Raw genomic sequence first — 24,853 nt, forward strand, 5'->3', positions numbered from 1 at the left:
CTTCAGCTGAGCAGATCTGGAGACTGTTGCGGCGCGTTTATGCTCAGCTACGTTTCACTCAGCATGGCTGGACATTGCCTTTCAGGACAGGCAGTAGCCCAGCCAAAACAAGCTCTCACTTGTTAATTTCATTCCTTAGATTTAGCCCTTTCTTTCATGAAGCTGGCCAGCAGATCTGAAACTTATAAACAGAGAGAATGGGCCTGGCAGTCATGGTACAGTTTTGTATGTCTGTGGTGGGGCATGTGATTGTTTTTAGAAAACCAGACTGAGAGCACCAAGTGTTCATCACAAACAGGAAGAGTGTGCAAGAGAATCATGGGAATCATAAGCAAACAGGGAAATTAACTCCTATGCAAAGACAATGAGGCATATTCATTGCCTTCTTGTCATGGTTTCAAAGAGATGTGCAGAAATGCATTTTCCCTCCCTTTCCAATTTTAAAATTTTGAAGCAGTCAACACCTGTGAGCTCAAAGTTTCACAGAAGCTTTACTTCAAGAGTGCCTGTGGGTGGTAAGCTGGAATGGCTTTAGGCATTTTACTGCAAGTTGCTGCTGGACTTAGCTTGCTTCAACATGCTGACCTTTGGCCAGCTGAGGTAGGAGAGATGCTGGTTGCTCTTAATGAAACGTGATCACAGTGTATTCATGGAAGAACCTTTTGTAAAGTGTGTCTTAATCAGCTCTGGTCATCATTCAGTGGCTGCAAAGATAATTTCAGTGGAAGAGCATGTAGGAGTATGAGTCTTGTTGTTACTCTATGTCCTAAGAAGACCTCTTTCTGGCTGAGGTCTCAAAGCTGCATGCAGGCTGGGTGCTGAGGATATCACGATGTGGTGGTACAGTGCACAACATGGCCTAGCTGCTCACCCCACCTCCAGTCCCGTGGTAGCCCTACATGAGTCACAAGCCTGCTGCTGCTGGCAACCGAGGAGCAACTGTAGGCTATAAACTGTGTTCAGGCACCATTCTTCAAGGTGATATTATGGCTGTGGTTACTTTTCCTATAGCTTTAGCAAGGATGCAGACTATGCCATAGGAAACCCAATCAGTGACTCCGCTGTCCAGTGACCAGTCCTAGATGCCTTTCCAAATGTTGTAATCATTGATAGAGAGTAATTATAGAAAATCCTTCTTTCAAAGAAATTTGTCATCTTAGCCACCAAATACAAGAGACTGCTTTAGATCTTAGAAACGTTGTTTCTATCTTGAAGCTGATACACTCCAAGTACAACTGAATATCTTCATTAGAAACTGCCAGTCACTTGGAGGCTCCTGTCCTTGGTTGTATCTTGTAGCAGTAAGATTCATGATGAATGCTTTCCTTCATTAGTTTAAAATGTACTGCCTTCCAGCTTCACTGGAGGAAGCACTGAAATTAAACGACTGTTAATGTGTGTGGAAATGATTCACAGCCCGTGTTGATGTGTGGTCCAGTGGGAAGGGCTAACCTTTTCCAGAGCGTCATGCTTAAAACCAAGTATACATTGAGAATATGCTTAGTTCAGCTTCCCGTGATGTGGGCACAGATCAGGCACTAGCCAGAATCTGCAGTGGCTCCCAGAAGTCGTATCCAAACCAGTGTGTCTCCCCCACCACCACCTTTCCTTCTCTTGCTCATGCAAGTAGGAGTATTAACTCTCTCCTTGTTCCAGGTCTCAAGTGGTCCTCGGCTTGCATAGCAACCATCACACTGTGCTCAACAATTACTCCTTCAACATTATGTTTAATCTTCTGAAGAGATCAATAGCAGGCCAAAAGCAATCTTTTCATGTGCAAAATGGTCTTTTCAGAAGTAAATGCATTAATTCAAAGTATTACATTTTAACCCCTTTTCCCCCCTCTCAAATCACATATCTCAGTGATTGAAAAAAAAAAAAAAGACTTTGTTGACATCATTAACATACTTAAGAAATTACATGCAAGACAATTTTAATCCATTGAGGTTTCATTTTTTACAATCATTTTTCCCAAAAGATCATAGAATTTCCAAAGAATCTCCATTAAAATGACACAAAAGCAGTCTAAAGCCTCAGTATCACCTTACTGCTCTTTGTTGGTCTTGTGGTACATCCTCTGGGTAAGATTTTACAAAGAACAAAGTTCAAAATGCAGATACTTCATCACCTGGTCACTTTATCTATATTTTCTTGGAATGCACTATCACCGGTTTCATAACGTGAAACATATGAAAAGCAAATTAAATGACTGATGTAGCATCAGTGTCAAACATGATGTCAACATTATGTCAATCATGATGATATGGCACTAAGAATGAGTTGGCTTAGTTCACGTTAATAAAATTTCCACTAATCAAAATTTGACCAGCTCCTCACAGGCACCCCTAAACTAAGCAGCTAATTACTTTTATAGATAGAAAATATATATTTTTTAATTTTAATACATAGGAGATGTGTTCAGGCCTCAGAGGTGATATGGAATTCTAAGTAGCTGCATAGGTGATGCACAGGTGACAATCTGCTAGTTGCTACATTAATCTGCAACTAGACACCACGTCCACATTCAGAGGTTTCATGGTAAATCATGTTATTGAGTCAGACTGGGGAGACTGGAACAGCTTGCACAAAAACACCTTCCTTTTTCTTTAGGAATAGTCTACAGTAACATAGCAGGAAGAGGAATGTCTTCAAATGCAGATATCTGCCTACCTTCAGTGGTGCTCTGAAGATACATGCAGCCATAGAAAGGTCAGATTTCAACCATCTCAGATGCATGCAGACTGTAGCAAATTTCACCAATGAAATATGTTCCCTTTAAAAATTTACCTTGTATATTTGTGAAAAGGGTAAAGGGTAAAAAGTCACTGGCCTTTTTGTTCCTGAGATTTTAGCTAGTTCTTCAGAAAAGGGAGTATCTCTCTGATATTAAGATCATTTATCACCTGGTTAACCTGCTGACAGACTGCCATTTCCTGTATAATTGCAAATGCTACCTTGCAAGCAGCTATGGTTTCAGATGCATGGTGAACATTAATTATGTCCAAGAGCCAAGGACAGTAGTTCCCATCAGTTACATCTCTACTAATGAATAAAACATGCCAGGGTCTCTTCCCTGGACAGAAGAGCAGCACAGCACACAATATTTTAATGGAAGTCTCGTCCTTCCATCAGAAACAAGGTGGATATACACCTCATCACCTACCCTGGGCAGTCCCTGCCCCATTCTCTTTGAGACTGTGCCCAGGGCAGTGCAAGTAGGTTGGCCTAAAACATTTTTTATGAGCATGTGAGCAATTAACAATGTAACCACATCCCAAAACCAAGTTCTGTATATTTGCTTGTACAGATGTAGGCACAGAGCCCAAGAGGGCTGGATAGAGGCTCAAGAAATTTTGGAACAGTGAAGGAGAGGAGGTACAGCCCTCCTCTTCCTCTAGCCCAGTATGTGAATGGGCTAGATTCTACAGGTATCCACCCTGCAGGAGACAAGAGATATGAGATATCAAACAGAGCAGAGCTGAGGGTACAGGTGTTGCTCAGAAGAGCTCATATTGTCCCTCTACTCCCCTCCTTTAGCCAAAGGAAAGGCTTCTTGCTATCTAAGGGCTTCTGAGTCTAATCCCAAGGATGTGGTTAATGCCCTCTTTAAAATACAAAGTTTGGAAATGCCCTCTTTAAAATACATACTTTCCATTAGTAATAGAAAATATTATTCTATTAGTAATAGAAAATAATATACTATTACAATTAGTAATAGAAAAATGGGATTTGATGTATGCTGGATGGGATATACTTCCAACTTAAGCTTTGTGAATGACACAAGATGCTAGGTTATTGTAGAAGCATTTTCTTAAGCAAGAAAGGGAAGGAACAACTTAACCAATGGATTTAGTACTTACACCATTCAGACCATTCTTCCCATTCCTAACCATTTCAGCTATTACTGGCCTTGAAATCACGGACACTTTGCTTGTTTTATCTTGTCAAATATCTGTAGAGGTAAGTCATGTCAACAACTCTCTCAGATCTTTCTCTGAGAGTCAAGTGTTTTACAGCAGAAGTGTAGTCCCATAAAAACGTCACCATATGGTGGGATTTGGTTACCACTGTCCATTAACACAATCCTTGATCACTTTCAAGTTTAATTAGGGCAGCTCTACCCAGCAAGGCGACCTGGGGCAGCTCTAGCTGTTAGAAGTATAACCTGCCAACAAGGCCATGCCAGTGGTGGGCCCCATTTCGGGTGCAGCCATGGAGGTGAAAGTGCTCTTTTACTGTTGGAGTGTGTTTGGTTACAGGGGTTGGTTTCACTGCTTGGTTGCAAAGTTCATCCCTGGGGTTATACTAGCATTTCTGTGCCACAGTAGTGACTCTAGGACTGCATAGTGCAGGTTTAGTGAAGTAACTGCTGATAGATGGGCAAACCCACCCTACTTCCTTCACTGTAGAAGCCAATCTTATTCTTGCAATTGAGTACTTTTGATTGTAGTCCTTAAAACCAAAGGAATCTTGGGAATGGAGTTTCTGATACAGCTCTGTCCTGCAAACCTGCAGCCTGGCTCCTGCCTTCACCTCAGAGGAGGTGGTGTGTGGGGAGGAGCGGGCCAGAGGCTGCTGTGGGGAGGAGCAAGCAAATCCACACTTGGCCACGTGGACAAAGTGTATTGTGATGAGGTACCAGGAGGTGGGACCGCAATTCTGGCTTGCCATAGTACACACTGTCACTAGGAGCTCCCCTCAACCTTCCTGCCACCCCAGCAAGAGAGGCCAGGTGTCTGGGTCTGTCATCATCTCTTAGTCCCAAGACAGATTTTAATGTGACTTGGTCACATCAGTGTTCTACCATGAGAAATGAAGTTCATTCTAACTCTGATATGAAGCTCATCTGTTTAACGCTAAGACTTCTCCAGTAATGATCCTACTGTGCAGATAGGAGCGCAGACTCTGCTTAATTCACATTCTGTACTCCTGACAACGTATCAGTATTCCATGACATGTCACTTCTGCATAATATAAAAGCCAAGAACTAATGAATGCAGGCAAGCAGTGTGTGTGCACGGTGTAGCCACACAAATGTTGAGACAGCAATAGAAAGGTGAGGAAAGGTGCACAGTGTGCCTGTGGGGAGAACGCACTGGGCCCTTAAACTGGCATCACCAATTTACAGTATTTGTGAAAACATGCTGTGAAATGGTCTCAAGCAGCCACATCAGGCTGGTGAGTGCTAAACCTTTTTCCCATAGAGTGTTTTATTTACCAAGGGACCAAAAAGCAATCATCAAATTAATCTCCCCTGTAGATATGTCTATCCAGAACCCAACCTGTATTTATTTTACTGGAAAGCAAACATCCTACAGAAACATAATGGTTGTGGTAATATAGAAGCTCTTTGGGTTTTAATGGTTTCTTCCTTTCCCCTTTCCTTTCCCCTTTCCTTTCCCCTTTCCTTTCCCCTTTCCTTTCCTTTCCTTTCCTTTCCTTTCCTTTCCTTTCCTTTCCTTTCCTTTCCTTTCCTTTCCGTTCCATTCCGTTCCTTTCCTTCCTTCCTATCTCTCTCTGTCTCTCTCTTTTAATGTCCTAATTGAAAGCAATAACAATCGATGGGTTTATTCAGTATCCATCTGCCTAAATTTTCAAACTTAAAACCTGCCTTCAGGCTTAAACAAAAGCACAGAGTCTTGCATGGGGAATCCTCCAGGGAGTTCCTCTGTACTGACGTTCCTTGCAGAGTGACAACTGAAGTGTTTGCTAAAATGAAACACAAACTTTGTATAGCAACAGTTCAGGTTATCAGGGCAACTCTGGCTGCCCGTGAACCAGAGATACATGAGATTAAAATACAAAGGGGGAAATCCTGTTGTGGCCACCTGCACAACTCTACAAGCCTCTCCTTGGCAGGTCCCAGAGAGAATCCCACCTCCTACATCATCAGCTCAGCTGTCCTCAATCGGTGACCACATAGCACCTTGTCCTAGCAGCAGCAGGATTTGCAACTGCTGCTCTCCAGGAATCTGACAAGCTTATGTGGAATGACATTGCATTTAAGAGCACCTCCAAGGACAGTAGTTTTCATCTGGGAAAAGTTTCTGGTTAGAATCAGAGCCAATTTTCCTGGTGGGACTCCACCTCCCAGGCCGTGACATTGTCCTCTCTAGCGGAGACATAGGAGGTGGCCAGGGCTGGCAGACAAGAGGGGACTCTGCCTGTACAAGGGCATTTTCCAAGCTCTCAGTGAGAAGATAAAGACCAAAGAACTGATGTGGGTTACACACTGAGACAGTTTCAGTCTTAGAGAACCTGGAAAACTGTTGTTTCTGAGCACATGCTTGGGTGCCTGAGCAGCTCTGAAAACCTCTTGAGATGATGTAGTAAAGCTGTTTTGAGACATAATGTATGTGTGTTTGAGTCGCATGTGATCCATCCATAACAAAAATGAGAAAAATATTTTGGTACCTATTAGGGGCTGCATGTTCTCTGTACAATCTTACAGTTTTTGATCTGCATCAGCTTTAAGTCAGAAAATGGAGGTGTGTTTGCACACTCACATTGCAAAAGAATGAGCAAAAAAACGTTACTTATTTCAATAAAGTGCTGTTGTGTCATTAAACATTCAAATGGGCAATAAAATTGTTCTGCAAACCGAGCGAACCTGTTAGACCAAACACAAAAAGATTAAAAAGACAAGGAAAAGAAATAAAAGGGGTGAAAAGGAAAAAGAGGCCATTAGTGGTAATGTTATGAGGTCCTGTGATCTAGTGGTTGGCAACCCTGCCCATGGCAGGGGTAGGAACTAGATGATCTTTAGGGCCACTCTGTGATTCTATTATCCTATTTTTTGTGGCTGTATTGTGGCTGACATAGAGCATATATGTGAATATACTGATAAATTGTAAAGACTTCTCGAAGATCTTGTGGGTTGCTCATAAATTTATGTGTCCTTTTGGTGAAATCTTTTACCTGTCACATTCCCTTTTCATTCCACTGCAATTTCTAAGTAGTCTCTGAAGATCAAATGTGACCATAACATTCAATCCTTTTCTTACTCCTTACTGTTCCTACTCCTTTCATGTTCTCATATCTGCACCATCACAGGAGGCCATGCTGCCAACCTGAAATCCTTCCTGAAAGCCTGTTTCCTACCATACTTATCAAAAACACTAGCTCTCACCCAGTTAAAGACCCTCTCCAACAAAATGACAAGCCTGTGATCAGTCTCCAAATGCACTGGGGTTGGATCTTTGTAAAAATCCCAGAAAAGCACTACCAGTACTTTAGTAGGGCTTTTCATCCTGTGGAACACACCCAATTAGCAGAAGCAAGTCATGTATCTGCTCCTAGAAAGGACAGGAGAGGGAAAGCCCACAGTCTCCTTGAAGGCCTTTTATTGCCTCAGGGAGCAGTCCTCATCTGATACTCCTCAGCACGTCCCAGTGTATCTCAGATTTTTTTTCAAATATCCAGTTTTTTCTTTCACAATGTTCAGAACAATTATTTAGGAAAAGCTTTTCACATATAATCCCATGCAGGAAAGAGTAAGAGAAAATAGAAAATCTTTTGGAAAGAAAGTATGAACCAGATGGTATGGACACTTCTCTGTACTGTTTTCATTCACATGAGATTTTGCCCCTGCTTAGCTGTCAATCACTAAAAAAAGCGGAAACAATTGCATATTTATGGTAGTGCTGTAGTGGAGGGTGACACTATCATCGAGGCAAGCTGTAAATTAGAAGGTGAGATATGCTTCTATTCCTACAGCAGTTCAGTTGTGCTGTATGAGGAGCAGAACATACGTGCACATACAAAATCTATCCTCCATTCCACTGGGATGCCTGTGCTGTTAACCCTTTTCCTCTCTGGCTTAGATGTATCCCTCTCGTGATGCCAGAGTCATAACGAGGCATATGGAAAGTCATATAGTCACTATTATGGTGTGTTTGAAGCCGAGGGGCACATAATTCAAGGAAAGCTGGTGGATACACAGATAAAAACTTGCACAATTCTGCCCAAATTTCTTAGCTTCCCACTAAAAACAGCTTGCAAGACAAAATAATTTATTTTCAGTTTCTGCCATTGAGAATACCTCTGATCTGCTGATTTTCACTACTTTAAATGATAGTGGGGACAGATCTTGGAAATGAACAACAAGCTAGAGCTAAAAGTGAAAGTGTAAAAGGAAAGCCAAGAGCTTGAGCCACCTCCCTACACATTCCTGATTCACATGGTATGTTGAAGAGCCTTCTGAAAGTGAGTGTACTGCATTTTAGCCCATCACCCTGCCAGCAGAAGTGTGTTCTCAGTCCACTTACCTCTGTTCTCTGTGCATTCAAGTGATAGGATTCACTTTGTAATGCTTACAGTTGAAAATTAAGATCAGCTTGTTTTCCAACAGAAAAATGTGAAGTCAAGGGAAGAACAGTGACTTTAAAAAGATAATGTGGTTGAAGGGAGTTCTGTGAGTTTATACCAGCTAAATGTCATTTATACTCACTTCCCTGCATACATTCATGAGACTGAAGCACGGGACAGATTTTGGCATAATCTCCTGGATTTTAATCCCAGATTTGAGACTGATTATTTCTACAGTCATGGGCAAATCACTGAATTTTCATGTGGCAGCTTCCCTGCCTGCAGAGCATCTTGTGATGGATGAGTTACGTTTGCAGAGAGGAATTCTGAAGATAAAAGACTCATGTAGTACACTGAGGCTGCAGGCATTTTGGGACCAGGATCCAGGCTGCAGGTGTGTTTGTACAGTGCCTAACACACTGTGGCTGCACTGCTGTGGATAAACAAGTCTAAAAGTCAGAGCAGACTGCTAGCAATTGCCATTTGGGTTTGCTCCCAGCAACCATCACAGTGATGCTTCTTTTGCCAGTGTTTGTTGTCCTCTGAATTCCTCTCTCCTGCATGGAACCTCCTAAATTTTTTAGCTGTATTTTTTGACTCCTCTCTCCCTTTTCTGTCTTGACCAGCCTCTCAATCTGTAGTATTAGGATGTTTCTAAGTTTGGAGTGTCCAGACTAAGCCACTCAGACGATGAGGACAAATGATTGCAAAGGACCAGCTAATACCATCTGACAGCACTTCCTCCACAAAATCCACCAGTCTGTTCAACTGGTGGGAGGTTCAAAAACTTCTTTTTCCTCACAGGGGTGTCTTGGTGCTGCTGGATGGACGCTGTTTGGCTAGAGCTTTGGAATGAGCTTTTATTTTTGGACATAGGAAAGACAGAACACAGGAACACCAGCTAAAGAACAACCAAACTGCAAGCTTAAAATTACTGTTAAAATTACTGATAGGTAGGATAGATAGTTTTGTAGGAATATAGGACAGTATGCATGTGCATGTGTGCATGTATATACAAATTGTTTAGCCATGCAGCTTTTGATTTTTAGCTTGAGCCAAATGTGATTAAACGTGGATGCTCTGTAACTATGCTCTTTTTAAGGAGAATTCATGGAATTTTCAAACTATCCCACTATACAAAACTATCCCAGCAATCGGGCCAAGCTCTAGATCTTGAGTGAAGCCACTCAAAAATAAACCATGTGTAGCCTCTTGGGGAACTTTGCACTTTGGGATCCCTTGAAGCCTTGAGAGAAATGGCTCCCGCTCCTCCTTGCAATTCCCTTTCCTTCTGAGCCATCGCTCCAAGGTCATGGCACAGCCCAGGTGGCCCTTTGTAGAGCCAGTCTGGGTCAGGGCTGCCGTCATGCTCCTGCGACACGCCGCTTGCTTTCTGTCTTCCCCAGGCTCAGGCAGTTCCCAGCTATGCCCTGCGCCCTCTCCTCCCACTGGCAGTTCTGCTTGCTGCTTGCCAAGCTGCCGGATCCATCATCCAGTTTGGTTTCTCCTCTTGACCGCTCAAGAAGGTGTGTTGTTTGCTTTGCCTAAGTGCTTCTGGGGCCTAATGTCCCGTTGTTATGTACAGACCATTCCTGCTGTCATGAATCATGTTTTACCACCCCTTTGCCTTCGCTTCTGCATCAGGCTTTTTTCTTCCAAGCAAACACATTTGAGTTCCGTGTTTGCAGCCGAAGTGGTGCGCTCCAGGTATTCAGCACACAGCTCTCGCCCCACGAACCACAGACCATTTTTCTTATGACTGAATGCAAATGGACTCCATGCAGCCTGAAAACAATTTTGCCAGACACGTATGAAGAAAAAGATTTTGCTGAAAACTTTGTGCCTTCAAACAAAATATGCCCTTTTCTTATCTTATCTGTTGTAACTCAAGATATTTGCACAACGCCTTGTGCTAGGAAGGAGTTGTTTGTACATGTTTCACTCCCTTTTCTCCAAGTTTTGAATTTTGAATGAAATCTTTCTGCTCAAATCTCTCCCCCAACCCCCCATCTGCAACAACATCAAAGTTTCTCTTGTCCATTCTTCCTTAAGATTCAGCCCAGCCCTCTCAAAATCCATTAGCTTCGTACTTTTTGTGATTAACTTTCAAGCTGCCACTAAGAGCTCTCAGTGTCTGGCAGCGCTCACATCTCTGTTCCCTTCTGTCCCACCCACTCGGCCTCAGCCCGAGAGCCCTTAACAAATGACTCCCAAGGAATTTAAATGGCTAAGACTGACTGACCAATAAAGCGATGCATAAACTCCATGAGCAGGTCTCACGGCTCATGCCATTAGGAAGAAGGGCTGCTTTGGTGGAGGCGTGAGCCCTCAGCCCGTTGCGCTCGGATCGTGGGACCAGGGTGGTAAGGACAATGCTGCTTGCCCCATCAGGGCTTTCTGTCTGCCTCTGGTTTTGTGGGTGGTTGGGACTGGGCATTTGTCAGTGCCGGGGTGTTGGATTGGGGTTTTTCCTGCATTTAGAGGGGTTTTAAGAGCTGTATGAGAAGGAAGCAAAAACTTCTAAGCTGGAACTATGAACTGTTATGAACATCTACCAGAATTTGCATGGCAGCTGGCACGGCAAATATCAAAACTGTGAAAACCAAAATGCTGATGTTTTAGACAGAAGATAGAAAATAAAATCAGATTCCAGATATCTGTTACCTTTAATGAAGTGCTAGATAGGCATTTACAGCTGTTGTGTGCTTTGTTTTCAATGGGATTGTCTCTGCCATCTTCTTTCTGTGTTGACTGATAGTGTGTTTGGCTGTTATTTGAGAGATTGACACCAAAATGGAGCTTTTAAAGTGGATTGGAGCTTTTAAAGTGGATTACAACTTTAGGTAGAGAATTTGAAGGTTACAGCTTGAAGATAGTTAGAAATAAGCAAGAAACTTATATGCAAGCATTATTAATACAAATCTATGTATGTAACTCCAGCACACTGACTACTTGGTAACATGCTAAGAGAATGAAGTTTGGTATTATTCTGTTCACCTTTTCACTAAGTAGCCTGTAAAATGTTTGTTTAAAGGTTCTATGACATAGGACGTGTGATGTTAATCTGTTCACCTTTATATATTTATTTGTTCATTTATTGCTTTATTGAAGACAATGCTGATAGCAACAGCAGAGTTTGAACTTAAAACCTGGAAAAAAAAAATGGTTGACTCTAAAATCTTTTAAAATAATTTAAAAGCAAAAGAGGAAAACATACAAGATTCAGCTGTGCTATATCTTAACATAACGTTCAAACTGCTCCTTGCCACAAGGACCAGACACAGCAGCTGTGTATCACAGCATCCTGTCCTGAGCTGGGTGGCTCTGGAGCCATGTGCAAAGCATTCCACAAGCTTCACACATCTGACCTTGCCATGGATGGCAGCAGGTGCTCAGAGTGCATGAGGGGTGTTGCAGGAAAACTTCACTTGTGTCAGTTTCCATTGTGAACTGGTGGCCCACGCTGGTGCTAGCTGGTGGTGCTGATCCTAAGGCCTTGCCAGGTGTCTGAACGAGTTGAGAGAGCTTTTAATTAAATGGAGTGAACACAGTTAGTCTAACAGCCTGCAGAACACATATTTTTTGTTCATCTAGACAGGGCTGCAGGACCATCTACCAAAAATTTGTTGTATTGTTGTTGGTTTGATTATTTTGCCATGGGTTTCTCATTTAGCTTTGCACTGTGTAACTGAGATTAGTTAATGTGATGGATAAAAACAAATAATTAACAAAGCAGGATGCTTTTTGCAAGTCTTTTAAAAAATTACTCTTCAATTCTGTATTTTGGTTCAATTCTTTGTTGAAGAAATTGCATTGAAACAAATGTTGCTTGTCTTCTTTCTTCAGTCTTTTATCTGAAAAAAAAATTAAAAAATCCCAGTTAAGGTCAGCAAAAGGTGAATCTCAAATGACACCTGTCTCAAATACCATTTATTTCTTGAAATGCACAAAACTATAATTTCCAAATGATGGGTATTTCCAAATGAGCTGAAATTTCAATAGACTTAAATTGTCTTGAATTAACCCAGCACAGAAATAGTGCCTCCTGAGAGAGTCCCTGCCTTGGTTAAATATTTTTTTTAATTTATAATATTAACCCTGAGCATGGGTAACGAGTACTGGAAATCTCTTCCTTGTACTTGTAAACCTTGTTTCTCAATTTCAACCCAAGGTTCAAAGGTTTGTACAGACCTCTTAGATCAGAGGTCAGGTACAAATTGCTGCACTTTGCAGCTTCGTTCTGCCGATATGACAGAATTTCACAGCAGAGACGATTACCTTCCATCCCCCTTCTCCTCCATACACAGGCAACGCCAGGCAGTTAAAAGCATGATATGTACAAGCCAGTCATTGGTACCTGAGTTTAATAAATAACTAACTGAGTTTCAGTGGTGCAAGGTGCATGTTATTAAAAGGGGTCAAATGTCAGTGCACAAGGAAAAAAAACCATGCAGTCTCTGACTAAGCCAAATGCTTTGAGTTTAATGTGCTTTCAGCCACAAACATTCACATCCCACTCTCCGGTTCTCTTCATGCTGATTTTAATTTCTGTGACCTGGGGGAGAGGGAACACGAGTTGGGCCACTATCAGCTTTCCCTTAAATCGCAGCCGAAATCAGAGCAGCAGGCTGGGCAGCCAGCAGTGAACGTGTTGTTGCTGCATTCAAGCGGACAACACAAAACTGTGAGAAGCTTAAAATAACAACAGCATGAAATATGAAATATTAGTTAAAACTGAAATTTCTTACACTGTTTAATTGTTCTAACATCGACATAGTAAATAGTTTTTGTTAACAATCCACATGCCGTATTCAGGCACAGTGTTTTACATTCTAGTAACCAGCCTATCTCTACATCCAGAGTTTAGCAAAGCATGTCACAGACACTCACAGTTGTTGAACGAGGTAGCCCTCTTATATATATGTATAAATAGGAATTGGACCCTTATGTGTCTCTTACAACTCAGAATATTCTATGATTCTATGATTCTATATAGTGGGTTTTGTTTCTTAGAAATAAGAAGTGGAATAGATTAATGTCTTATCTTTCCTGTATAGCAATTAATAGATGTTTCTACTTTTGTTTTTGCTTTTCAACTGCCAAAGATCCCTTTTACAGTCTTTCTTATGGCAAAAGCTTGCAAGCTCATAGTCACACTAGCTGAGACACTTTTTCTTTCCCTGGAAAGGATGAACTCTAAAGCAGATTGTTGGTGACACACTTTTCTGTACCAGATTCTCTGTAGAGAACACTATTCAACTTCATTTGTGATAAACTGACTTTGGAAGAAGTTCTCCATTCATTCCAGCTCATCTACAATAGGAAATACTTGTTACGTACCAAGTGATTACGTTGCACTTTATTTATATGTCATACACTTTCCCGTCTGACTGTGGGAATAGACTTTGTGGACTAGATTGAAATATGGGAATCTGTGGAGAAGGGAAGGGTTGTGTTTCCTGATTTGGAAAGCTGATAAGACTGATTATATGACTCGTCTCTCATCTTCTCGGCCTTCCTCAGCACATGGCTTCAATATCGTGTAGGATAGTAACTGCAGGCACAGTCAGTAATGGCTCTATTGAAATAGCGAAGAGTTGTATAATTATTTTGAGTTGGACGGGGTAAAAGATAGGGCCGGGACAAACTGTACAACACACAGGTTACACAACTTGTTGGGACAAAGTTCTGAATGACTTGCAGCAAAGTGCATTATACAACGAGAGAAGAGACTGGGTTTCACTTACTCCAACTTTCTTCAGAAGTTTAAGTTGAGATGGCTGGTGTCGCACTGGGGTAGGTTAAAACACTCAAGAAACACACACTCTGTTAACAGAATGTACATTGCAGAAACAGAGAAATAAAAACTGTGTAGTTGAGATGCTGTAGGTGTTGGTAGTGCTTTGGCAGATACCAATAACTTTTCATCAACGTCACAGGCTGCGCTCCAGGCTCAGGAACCTTTTCTGGCTTTATTACTTGGGTTATCATTTTTAAAATTTAGATTTCCTTTAATAGTCTTTCTGTGGCTTTTAGACAAGGAGGTCAGATGGTTGAGGAGCCTCCATCCTTCTGAATGATTACTCTTGTGCATTGATAGTGCTGATGGATAATACAAGTGGAACTTCTGACAGGCTTTGCAGGATCACACTCCAAATTAAATATGTCTTAAAAGGGTGTAGAAAGGGTTGGTAACTGAATAAACAAGAAGTTGGCACAATACAAACTTACTATGTAGGGGACTCATAATTTCAGTTGCATTTGTTTTTTCTGTATAAAATTGCTGTGACACAAGATTAATGTAACTACAAGAAGTGATATAATATGGCTAAGAGAATAAGGTCTGTCAGAGCTATTACTCTTAATGATAGTGATGAAAACAAGGAGCTTAACCTTGGAATCCTAGTCCGAAGTTATAGCCAGTGACTGACTCTGTAAATTGAGGCAAATTCAAACTCCCTGACTAGCACTGAAGTTTTAACTGGGGAAATTCCAGCTTGTTATCCTTCAGAATAATTTCCTCATAAGTAGGTGAAAGTAATTAAAGAATAGATTTAAAGTAACTTTACTGCCATTTTTTTAACTAAGTGCACTGATTTCATTGGTGCCTGGGAGACGTAACCAGTCCCTGCAAGACTTTTAAGACAGGGATTGCAGTAGTACTCATCAGTGTCTTACAAATATATTCATAGAAGCCATTAGTCCTACAGCCGATATCGACAAAGTAGTGCTAGATGCTGATTGTGCTTCTTTTTGGAAGACTCAATAAAAAATTGGAACTGTCAATCAAAAAATTCAGCCAACAGTTTTTAGCATATTTGAAATTAAACTAACCACCATTAACATGCTTGTGCCACTTAGGACAAATTTAAGCAACTGAGAATTGTGTACAGATCCTTGCTCTGCAGGAGGCACATGCTGAAAATGACTTCTCACACCCGTAACATCAACCTAGTCCATACCAGCAAAAGACAAACTGGTTGGAATAAATTCATAGTGTAAGCCTGAAATGTGTGACAGGACCCCTGCTGGTCAAGATCCCTGATGTCATGATTAGCAGAAGTGGGAATTTCAGCTGCTAGTTTCAGGATTAATAGGTTAGACATTTCTTCTGTCCTGGAAAACTTTATTCAAGTGAATCATAGACTCATAGAATCATTAAAGCTGGAAAAGAGCACTATCATCTAGTCCCAACTATCAGCCCATCCCCACCGTGCCCAATAACCATGTCCCTCAGTGCCACATCTATGTGTTTCTTTAACACCTCCATGGACAACGACTCCACCACCTCCCTGGGAAGCCTGTTCCAATGTCTTACCATTCTTTCTGGGAATAAATGTTTACTAACATGCAATCTGAACCTCCCCTGGTGCAACTTAAGGTCATTACCTCTTGTCCACAGATGAAACGTACTAAGCAGCTCTTCTCTTCAGGTTGACTCTTCCTAATACAATCACCAAGTCTCTAGCATTTGTCTGAGTGACTGTACTCTAATCCTCCCTGGCCTTACTTCTGTACATGTCAGTTTGGCTAAAAGAGAGATGGGTGAAAAGATCTGACTTTGCTAAGAGGTATCAGCCACTTCTGTTACTCTCCTGGTTCCTCTGTCTCTACAGGGACCTACAAAGCTCTCCTGTAGTGCTGGCAGTGGGATTGTTCACACAGCCAACATGTCCTTGTTGATAACTACACAGGTCTGATCTACACGTTTACTCTCCCAAGCTGCTCACTGTGTTAGCCACTTTCTCCTCAGACATCTGCCTGAACGACCCAGAGTGGGAAAAGTCACCTCTTCAAAACTTTTGTTGGGCATTTACACCTGGGACAACTTTTTCACCCTGCTCAGTTGCAGGTAAAGCAACGTGTCTGACACTTTGCAGATAGCCATCACAGCCTGTTGGCCTCAAGTGTTTCTTTTTTGTTAAATGTCCAAAGACATCATCCATCCCTCTGCTGAACAAATACATTTTCCCTGGAGACCTTCCCCTTTCTGTAAGAACGGCTCAGAAAAGGTCTCTGACCAAAAAGCCAGACCTAAATGACCTGCTCCCTCTTGCACCAATGCAACATGGGTCTCAACTTCAGACTTTTGCATTTCTGTGAGTGATAGCAGGTGGAGAGCCCAGCTCTTGTCCACCATGGATAACCACGGTGAGGATTAGCATCTGACTGCAGCAGGCAGCAGGCAAAGCAGAGCCAGAGGCTGTGGTGAGGCGGGTTCCTACAAGAAGTAGGACTTGGTTTCACCACTAGTGTGGGAAGGAGCCCCGTGACATTGTATACACAAAATGAATGTAACAATCCTGGAGGCTTCAAGGGCAGGTTGGATGGGGCTCTGGGCTAGTCTGATCTAGTGGGCAGCAGTTCTGCCCATGGCAGGGAGCTGGAACTGGGTGGGCTCAAAGGTTCTTTTGAACCCAAATATTGTATGATTCTGCAATTGTATGTGAACTTGCCATGAGAAGAGTCAACTTTAGAAAATAAAGAGGTTTAACTGCTGCAGGTAGTCCAGAGCTGCTGCTGCAGGCCAGCAGCAGGATTTCTATTTGCCCTTATTACTGCAACGAAAAAAAAGTAGGAAGGTCACATTTGAAACAGTAGCTGATATTTCACTCTGTCAACATGGTGTATTTAGTTAAAACGTTGATGGCTGACCTTCCCTCCACAGCAGCAGGGGCTGCAGCACGCAATGAGAAGCTGCAGCAGCTCCAGAAGTAAGCAGGCTGATGTGTCCATGAGGGCATATGCTGTATTTTCAGCAGGAATTTGCACAGTCCAAAGCACCAAAAAGGGCCATCACAAAGACAGCTGGCATAGAAGTCAAGGCTTTCCCTGGGGAGGAGTCTGGTGCCTGAATGACCCAGGCACCCCACCGCCTGCAGGTGGGGCACAGGTATCCCCTGTTTTTGAGGAAGGCTCTGGGTGGGATGCTCCACACACTGCCTAGGCTCAACACGAAGCAAATGCCAAAGATGCTTGGATTCCACAGGTGTCCCTGGGTGCTCCTGCCTGCTGTGGTGCCAGCACCTGTTCCCATGCCCTGTGACTGCTGGTGGCTCCGTGGCCAGTAGAAGGCAAAAAGCAAAACTGTATGGGTGAGTTAATGCAGACACAAACAAAGCCTTTCATAGGGAACACAGGAGGAATTTGCAGGCAGCTGCCGCCATGAGGACATCAGTTGTGTCTCTGTGTGTGCAAAAGTCTGTTTCATCATAGATGGCTGAACAGAAGTGCAAGTGGCTGCATGGGGTGATGCTGAGTGCTGTGTGAATTCAGGGATAAGGTGTTACAGGGTCTGCCTTTTCTTAAGTGATTAAGTCTGACCAGTGAAGCCTTCTAGGAAAACAGTGGGATTCCTTTGCTTTGTATCATGAAGTTATTTCCCTTTATATGTCTTACTGAACTCTCAGGATATAACCAGCGTTTTTTTTTTTGCCTGCTTCCTGGATACCTGGTGTAGAAGATATTCTCATTGTCGTCACTTGCATCTGCAGACCCAGAGATATGTCTTAAAATGGAGATGGGTTTCTTCAGCCTCAGCCCTTTCAGCATCACAGGTCATCCCAGAGACAAAAAGCCAAACCTCCTTAGCCACAAGAAAGAGAAAAAACAACAGCAGAGAGGGAACAGCTCTTGCTCCCAGCAGGCACAGAGGAAGAGAGACTTTCTGCTTCCCCTTGTATCAGTGGCCAGCTCCTCTGCAAGCCCTGGGGCATTGCCTTCTCACTGCAACCCTGAGCTGCCCCTGTTCTGGCAGCACTTGGCCCCATGCTGTTGTTACTCAAAGCACGGCGTTCCCATTTAATGAAAGAGGTGCTTGGTACTCACAGTATGCTTTAGCTCAGACAATGCTGATGTAGTAGGTTTTCCATTTAATGTTCTCAGCTCTGATAAAAATAAATAAATAATAAGAAAGGAATTAATGTTTAGGTCAAGAAGTATTTGCACACACCTTACTGGCAGCAGAGAAAGAGTTTCATAAGCAGAAGGAAGTGAAATCTGACTGGTTTCAATGAAACATGTACATCTGAGAGTTCACCTGCAAGTGAAGGAGAATTCCTGCACCACAGATCTGAGCCAGAAGGGCTCAAAGTTCTCAATATGCTGCAGAAGTCAGTGGCCACCTAACTGGGCTTTGAAAAATCCAGCAGGCTTTACCTTTTCCTGAGAAAAAAAGAAGCCAGCCTTTTTTCAGTGTGGGTAATAAGTCATTTAAAAATTGGTCATCTCCAAAATGCAACCTCTCTCATTAGAAATTAATATTTTTGTCTATCTTTCTGCTTTATGAATCTTTGTCATGGAAATCAGGCGTAATTTCCTCTTCATAGGCTCTCATATTTCACATGACATCACATTTTAACGTAGCTTAAACTTCTGAGACTGCTCTTAGCACCAACCACACCTCACGGATGCACAGGAATCCATCTGCATTTACCCACACCGCTAAACTCGCAGCATTAACTCCTGCCCGAGTACACCCACAGCACATGGTAGCAAGTTTCCATGAGCACTTAACTGCAGACTAAAAGCAGTTTAGATGCATCAGTAGTGCTGAACGCTTCAGAAAGAGGTCAGTTTTCTTGAGAGTGACTACTTTTCAGGGTGGTACTGGCAGCACAGGAGGCAGTAACAGGAGAAGGAAGCACTCTGTCTCTCCCGCACTTTTTCTCATCAAAACAGGTGATCTCTGAACCCTGTGAATGTGTTGGCAGTCATGTGGCAGTGACTGTTACATGTATATTTATATACATCAAGTAGGGCTTCAAGGGCTTTATATAAGTGCAAAATGGATTGTATGTTCACAGTAAGTTGTTCAGTAAGATAATGGCTGCAGCTGAGGTGGCCATCAGCATTTAGCAGCACTTTCAGGTACAGATTCTGATATTAGGAGTTCAGGAATTGGGCTCCGTGATCCTTATGGGACCCTTTCAACTCAGGATATTCTATGATTCTATGATTAGAGATCACATTGCTGATGCTGGGGGACACGCAAAGTGCTGTAGGACAAGCTAGTTCCTTGACACCACTGGCAGCCCCAACCCAATCCCAGCAGCTGGTTCTGTTGGATCAGGGAGGCTTTGCTCTGTCTCTGCCCTCTCCACCCTCCCAGTGCCTGTCTGTAGCTTTCTAGACTTCAGCCCCACTTCTGAGCCAAACCCACAACAGGATGCAGAGACTTTTGTTTTGTAAGTTGACCTAAAACTGACAGTAATGACTCATTTTTAAACTTACCTACCCCTGAGATAATAAGTAATTCACCTGCCAACGGGTGGCCCATGTGAAGGTAATGATTATTCCTTAGTAAAATGTCTGCTTACCAAGCTTTGATTTTACTCAGAGAAAGGTAAAAGCAGATCTTTAGGAACAAATCGTCAAGTGAAAAAAGAAGATGTTTTTCTCTGCTTTAATTTCTACTGATGATGTGAAATAATTCCCAGAAGTAAAACCAAAATGTCTGGCTCTGACACATTAAAAAGAGAATCATTTCTATAAATTACGTTTAAAAGCAAGATTCTATTAAAACTGATGCATGTCTTTGAAACACCTGGCTTCAAAGAAATTGTGCTTTCTGAAGGAAAAATACTGCCTGGACATGGCTGTCACTATCAGTGCCCCTCCAGTTTCTCCACCTCCCTCTTTGCTGTCCATATTCTTGAAAATAGAATGACTGTTCCACACCAGGAGCACCAGTGCACAACACCCATGGCCCAAACGTGCCAGCAGGATCAGACCCTGCCACAGACCAAGGCTCAGAGACATATGGTATCCTAATCCCAAATGCAGTTTCAACATGCGTGCATGGTAACTAATGCAACACAAATGATAAAATTGTTGTCATTAAGAGTATATATCAGAGTCTTTGTGGAACTGTGACTAAATAATGCCACTACATGGAACAAATAAATTTGTCTGAAGTTTTATCCTTTATTAGGATACAGGCCATCGAACACAAACTGTGGCTATTTCTGATGGTGGCCTGCAGAGTTTCCTACAGGGGCCAGTGCCCTTTGACAGTCAAAATAAAACAGTCATTAATGCAAATCGTGGCAAATAAATGAGGGAATGATGCAAAGGCTGATGGAATTGTAAATAGAAATAAGGAGGTACCAACTGAGGAGCACTCAGTAGGTGGGACCTACTTACCAGGAAGTCGAGATATGGCTAACATAAGATTGTGGCACTTAGGAGTAACAAACAAAAGACTTGCTGGGTGCTTCATAACCCCAGTGAGCAATGTCTCTGGAATGACTTGGGATTAGAAATGACAAAGAACTCAGCATGCTTCGCTAAAGAGGAGACTGGAGAAATGGGCCTTGTGAGACAGAGGAGTGGGGAGAAGAGAGGCAGATGGTCTTCATCCCTATGTCCAACAAGAGTGAGAAAAGGCAGAAAGTCTGGAGAATATAATGGGAAGAGACACAAAAACAATTCCAGTGAAATAAGGACTAAATGTGAAGGACTTATAGAGTTTGGCTTGCAAAATTTATTAAAAAGAGGATAGAGTTGTAGCTTGATGACACAGCTTGAATACCATCGTAAAGCAAAAATAGAGGAACTGAAAGACTATTTACTCAGAGAAAGGTTTAATGTAATGCTAGCTGGAAGAAAGGCCAGACAAATTCTCAGGAGAAACAGCATACCTCCTTGTCAGAGGGAATAATTAACAAACAAGCCTTAAAAGGAAGTGCTAGGTTCTGCAGCTCCTTGATGCCATAAAATCAAGGTTGGGTGTTCTTCTGGAAGATGTGTTTTACTCAGATAAATGTTAGAGGACTCAATGTGCCAATAACAATACAATGTAAAGGTCCACGTTATATGCAATCATTCATATTAAATGTTCTGATGGTCCTTTCCAGCTTTAAAAGGCCATGAATTAACTAGTCTAAGTCCCAAAGTGTCGTCTTTTATTTGTGCTCAGAGGTAGATCCCATTGTCTTGCAGTTGTGGTAGTTGACATTTTCAACCTCCTTCTGTATTTCTGCATTTCCTGCCTGGATTTAAATGTAGAATGAGATTTCAGAGATTTACCCTTCCCTTGCTGGCTTACAGGGCTGTGCAGCCAATTGCAAGCTGCCTGTAACAAAGGAGTGATTCTCCTCAGCTTTTCTGAAGTGCTGGTCTCATAAGGAAAGAGACAAGCACACCACACACCATACCACAAGCAGCAGGCAGCTCAAAAGCTTGCCAGGTTGTCCTTTGCACAAGAAGATAAGAACCATTTTTCCCTGGCATGAGGGTGTACTTATTATCTCCTACTTGACTGTTCTTGTGAAGGTCTAGATGAGCCAAGGGATGGCACAGAATGGGTGCTTCTCGTGCAGTCTGGTATGGCTCTTTCATCTGCTTTTCTGAAGCCTATTATCTGTGTGAAAATGAGCTTGCAGAAGTGCTGAAGGTCAAAAAAGAAGGGCTGGTATTCTGGTGGCAGCTAGCAGCTTGTAACGAGTGTCTGCTTCTTCCTATGTCCAGGTTTTATCAGGCTTTGAATGAGTTTGGCATCATGACCGCTGAGGACTCTACTGCAAGGATGAGCAACGATTCCTCTAACGTGAGCAGCACAAAAGTCCCTGAAGGTGTGGCCGGTGCACCCAACGAGGCGGCCCTGCTGGCACTGATGGAGCGCACCGGCTACAGCATGATCCAGGAGAACGGGCAACGCAAGTACGGCGGCCCACCGCCTGGCTGGGACGGCCTGCACCCTCCTCGCGGCTGCGAAGTCTTTGTGGGCAAGATACCCCGTGATGTCTATGAAGATGAGCTTGTGCCCGTGTTTGAGTCTGTTGGCCGCATCTACGAGATGCGCCTGATGATGGACTTCGATGGGAAGAACCGCGGTTATGCCTTCGTGATGTACACGCAGAAGCATGAGGCAAAGCGGGCTGTCAGGGAGCTGAACAACTATGAAATCCGCCCGGGCAGGCTGCTGGGTGTGTGCTGCAGCGTAGACAACTGCCGGCTCTTCATTGGAGGCATTCCCAAGATGAAGAAGAGAGAGGAGATCCTGGAGGAGATCGCTAAAGTGACGGAAGGTGTATTGGATGTCATTGTCTATGCAAGCGCTGCAGACAAGATGAAGAACAGGGGTTTCGCCTTTGTGGAGTACGAGAGCCATCGAGCAGCAGCAATGGCCAGGAGAAAGCTCATGCCAGGAAGGATCCAGCTGTGGGGACACCAGATTGCTGTCGACTGGGCAGAACCAGAGATAGACGTGGATGAAGACGTCATGGAGACTGTTAAAATCCTCTATGTGAGGAACTTAATGATTGAGACCACAGAGGATACCATTAAAAAGGTCTTTGGGCAGTTTAACCCTGGCTGTGTAGAGCGGGTGAAAAAAATACGTGATTACGCCTTTGTGCACTTTACAACCAGGGAAGATGCCATCCACGCCATGAATAACCTTAATGGTGTCGAACTGGAAGGCTCGTGCCTGGAGGTTACCTTGGCCAAGCCAGTGGACAAGGAGCAGTACACTCGCTACCAGAAAGCAGCAAAAGGAGGGGCTGCAGCAACACCCGAAGTAACTCAGCAACCTAACTATGTTTACTCTTGCGATCCATACACACTAGCGTATTATGGATATCCATACAATGCCCTGATAGGGCCCAACAGAGATTACTTTGTGAAAGGTTAGTAAGCACAATCAGGGGATGTGATGGGCAGACTTGATCTAAGGCTGGTGTGACCCAAGGTCTGTCTGAGACAAAGGACAGCTGGTGCTTGGCTATTTTCTTAACCACTCTTTTAGAGGTTTTTTTGTCATATTTATATTCCATTTCATTTTAATTTATGATCATGCAGAGATAAAAGCTAATGTACAGGCTAGCATCAGAACTACGCTGACAGAATGAGCAAACAGACCAGTTATGGGGTGGAGAAGGGAGAGACCTGTTTTTTGTGAGCGTTGTACTAAGACTGGCCAAATGGACTGGTCAAGGTTCTGATGTCTCTTTCCAAAGAGCTGCATCCTAGGTATTAGGAATCATGGCAAAGGGTGCTCCTTCTGCCTTCTTCTAGAGGTGTGGGTGCAGTGAGAACCACCTGATAGACCTCGGCAACAAAAGGGAGGGGTGTCAGGGAAAGTCTGAGCTGGAAACTCACCAGATGTCATCTGTCCTCTGTATTAAAATTACAGTAGTGCTGTATCCTTCATAAAGCCTGTTAAAAACCATTTGCAGAAGGAATAAAATCAGTGCAAAACAATTATTTTATTATGTATACTTTAATCAGTTGTGGATTACAACCATTAAAAATTAACTGCAAATATGTTATTCACTAAAAAGACAAACAAAAAAATAATTAAAAAAAACAACCAACCAAACAAACAAACAAAAACTAGTGGCTATTACTGCTATTATAATTATCCTGTACTTATAGGAACTGAATTTCCTGAAATTTATTGTGCATTTCCAAACAAGAGGCAGAGTACATTAATACCACAATGTCCAAAGTATCGTTGTAAAGTGTGTGGTGTTGGAGAGGGGTAATATTAACATGTGCAGAAAGAAAACAAAATAAAAAATTTGTAAAAATAAATTCAGTGGCGTGACAAAGGTGGTTGAAGGCCAGATAAAACTTTGGGCTATCCCCGCATTTCTGGGAGACTGAGACTCCTTTGGAGGACAGCTGAGAGCAGAAGCTGTTTCCGCTGCTTAGACACCATCTCTGAGGGACCCTCTCTCTCCTTACTTTCTGTATTATACCTGAAAAACTGGACACAAAAGTTGCATCAGTACAAAAAAGCAGTTAATTTACTCTCAGAAATCTCAAGAGCAAAACTTGTGTAATCTTACTGGGTGCAACAAAAGACAAAATCATTTTTTTCTGTAAGCAAAGTGACTCAGATCAAACCGGCTCCAGCAGCCTCATTTCTAAGCATGTGCCTCCCAGTTTCCCAAAGTCTGTTTGTATTCCCCATATTGCTGCTACTGTTTGTTGTTCACCATCTTTCTCTATGTTGTTATCATAAGCAGGCAGCATACGAGGTAGAGGGCGAGGTGCAGCCGGCAACAGAGCCCCAGGCCCCCGTGGCTCCTACCTGGGGGGATACTCTGCTGGTCGTGGCATATACAGCAGGTACCACGAAGGCAAAGGAAAACAGCAAGAAAAAGGATACGAGCTGGTACCCAACCTGGAATTACCAGCTGTCAACCCAGTGGCCATTAAGCCTGGTGCAGGTCAGTATATGCAGTTGGGTAGGCTACATCTGCAGGATGGGAGGAACGTGGAGGTGGCAGGAGAGCCCCTGCTCTGAGACCATGGTCCAGGGCCGGCCTGTGTGGCAATCTTCCTCTCTCCAAGTTTCTAAACTGCTAGTTTCACCCTGGGAAATTTCCCAACCCAAATTTCCAGAGCTCTCCCCAGCTCAGTTTGTGTTTCTCTACAAGGCTGGGAAAAGGAGCAGGTGCTTTCCTATTGCAGGAAAGTCCCTGGCTAAGGACAGCTTCTCCACCACCATCAGCAGCGTGGGGAGCAGTGTGGGTGTCCTACTTGGAGTCACACAGCAGAGCTACAAACTGTGCTCTGCTGGGCTACGAGAAGCAGG

At 43.0% G+C, this 24,853-nt stretch overlaps 1 protein-coding gene across 7 annotated transcripts in view; it reads left to right on the plus strand.

The window, feature by feature from the left end:
- The window catches only part of RBM47 (RNA binding motif protein 47), a 75,722-nt gene that overhangs the window by 45,338 nt on the left and 5,531 nt on the right, over nt 1-24,853 (plus strand). For 4 of the 7 annotated variants that reach the window (XM_031588507.2, XM_090139534.1, XM_090139533.1 and 1 more), the window contains 2 exons: nt 21,778-22,937; nt 24,279-24,485. In XM_031588507.2, the coding sequence (XP_031444367.1) occupies nt 21,809-22,937; nt 24,279-24,485 (1,336 nt within the window). In that variant the 5' untranslated portion in view covers nt 21,778-21,808. Of the gene's footprint in view, nt 1-10,384; nt 10,671-17,321; nt 17,403-21,777; nt 22,938-24,278; nt 24,486-24,853 lie in introns of those variants that run through there. The other 3 variants (XM_090139536.1, XM_090139537.1, XM_031588508.2) reach the window with 3 other exon arrangements.

The sequence above is a fragment of the Phasianus colchicus genome, chromosome 4 (assembly GCF_987193195.1).
Source record: "Phasianus colchicus chromosome 4, bPhaCol1.hap1.1, whole genome shotgun sequence".
Classification (NCBI taxonomy): Eukaryota; Metazoa; Chordata; class Aves; order Galliformes; family Phasianidae; genus Phasianus; species Phasianus colchicus.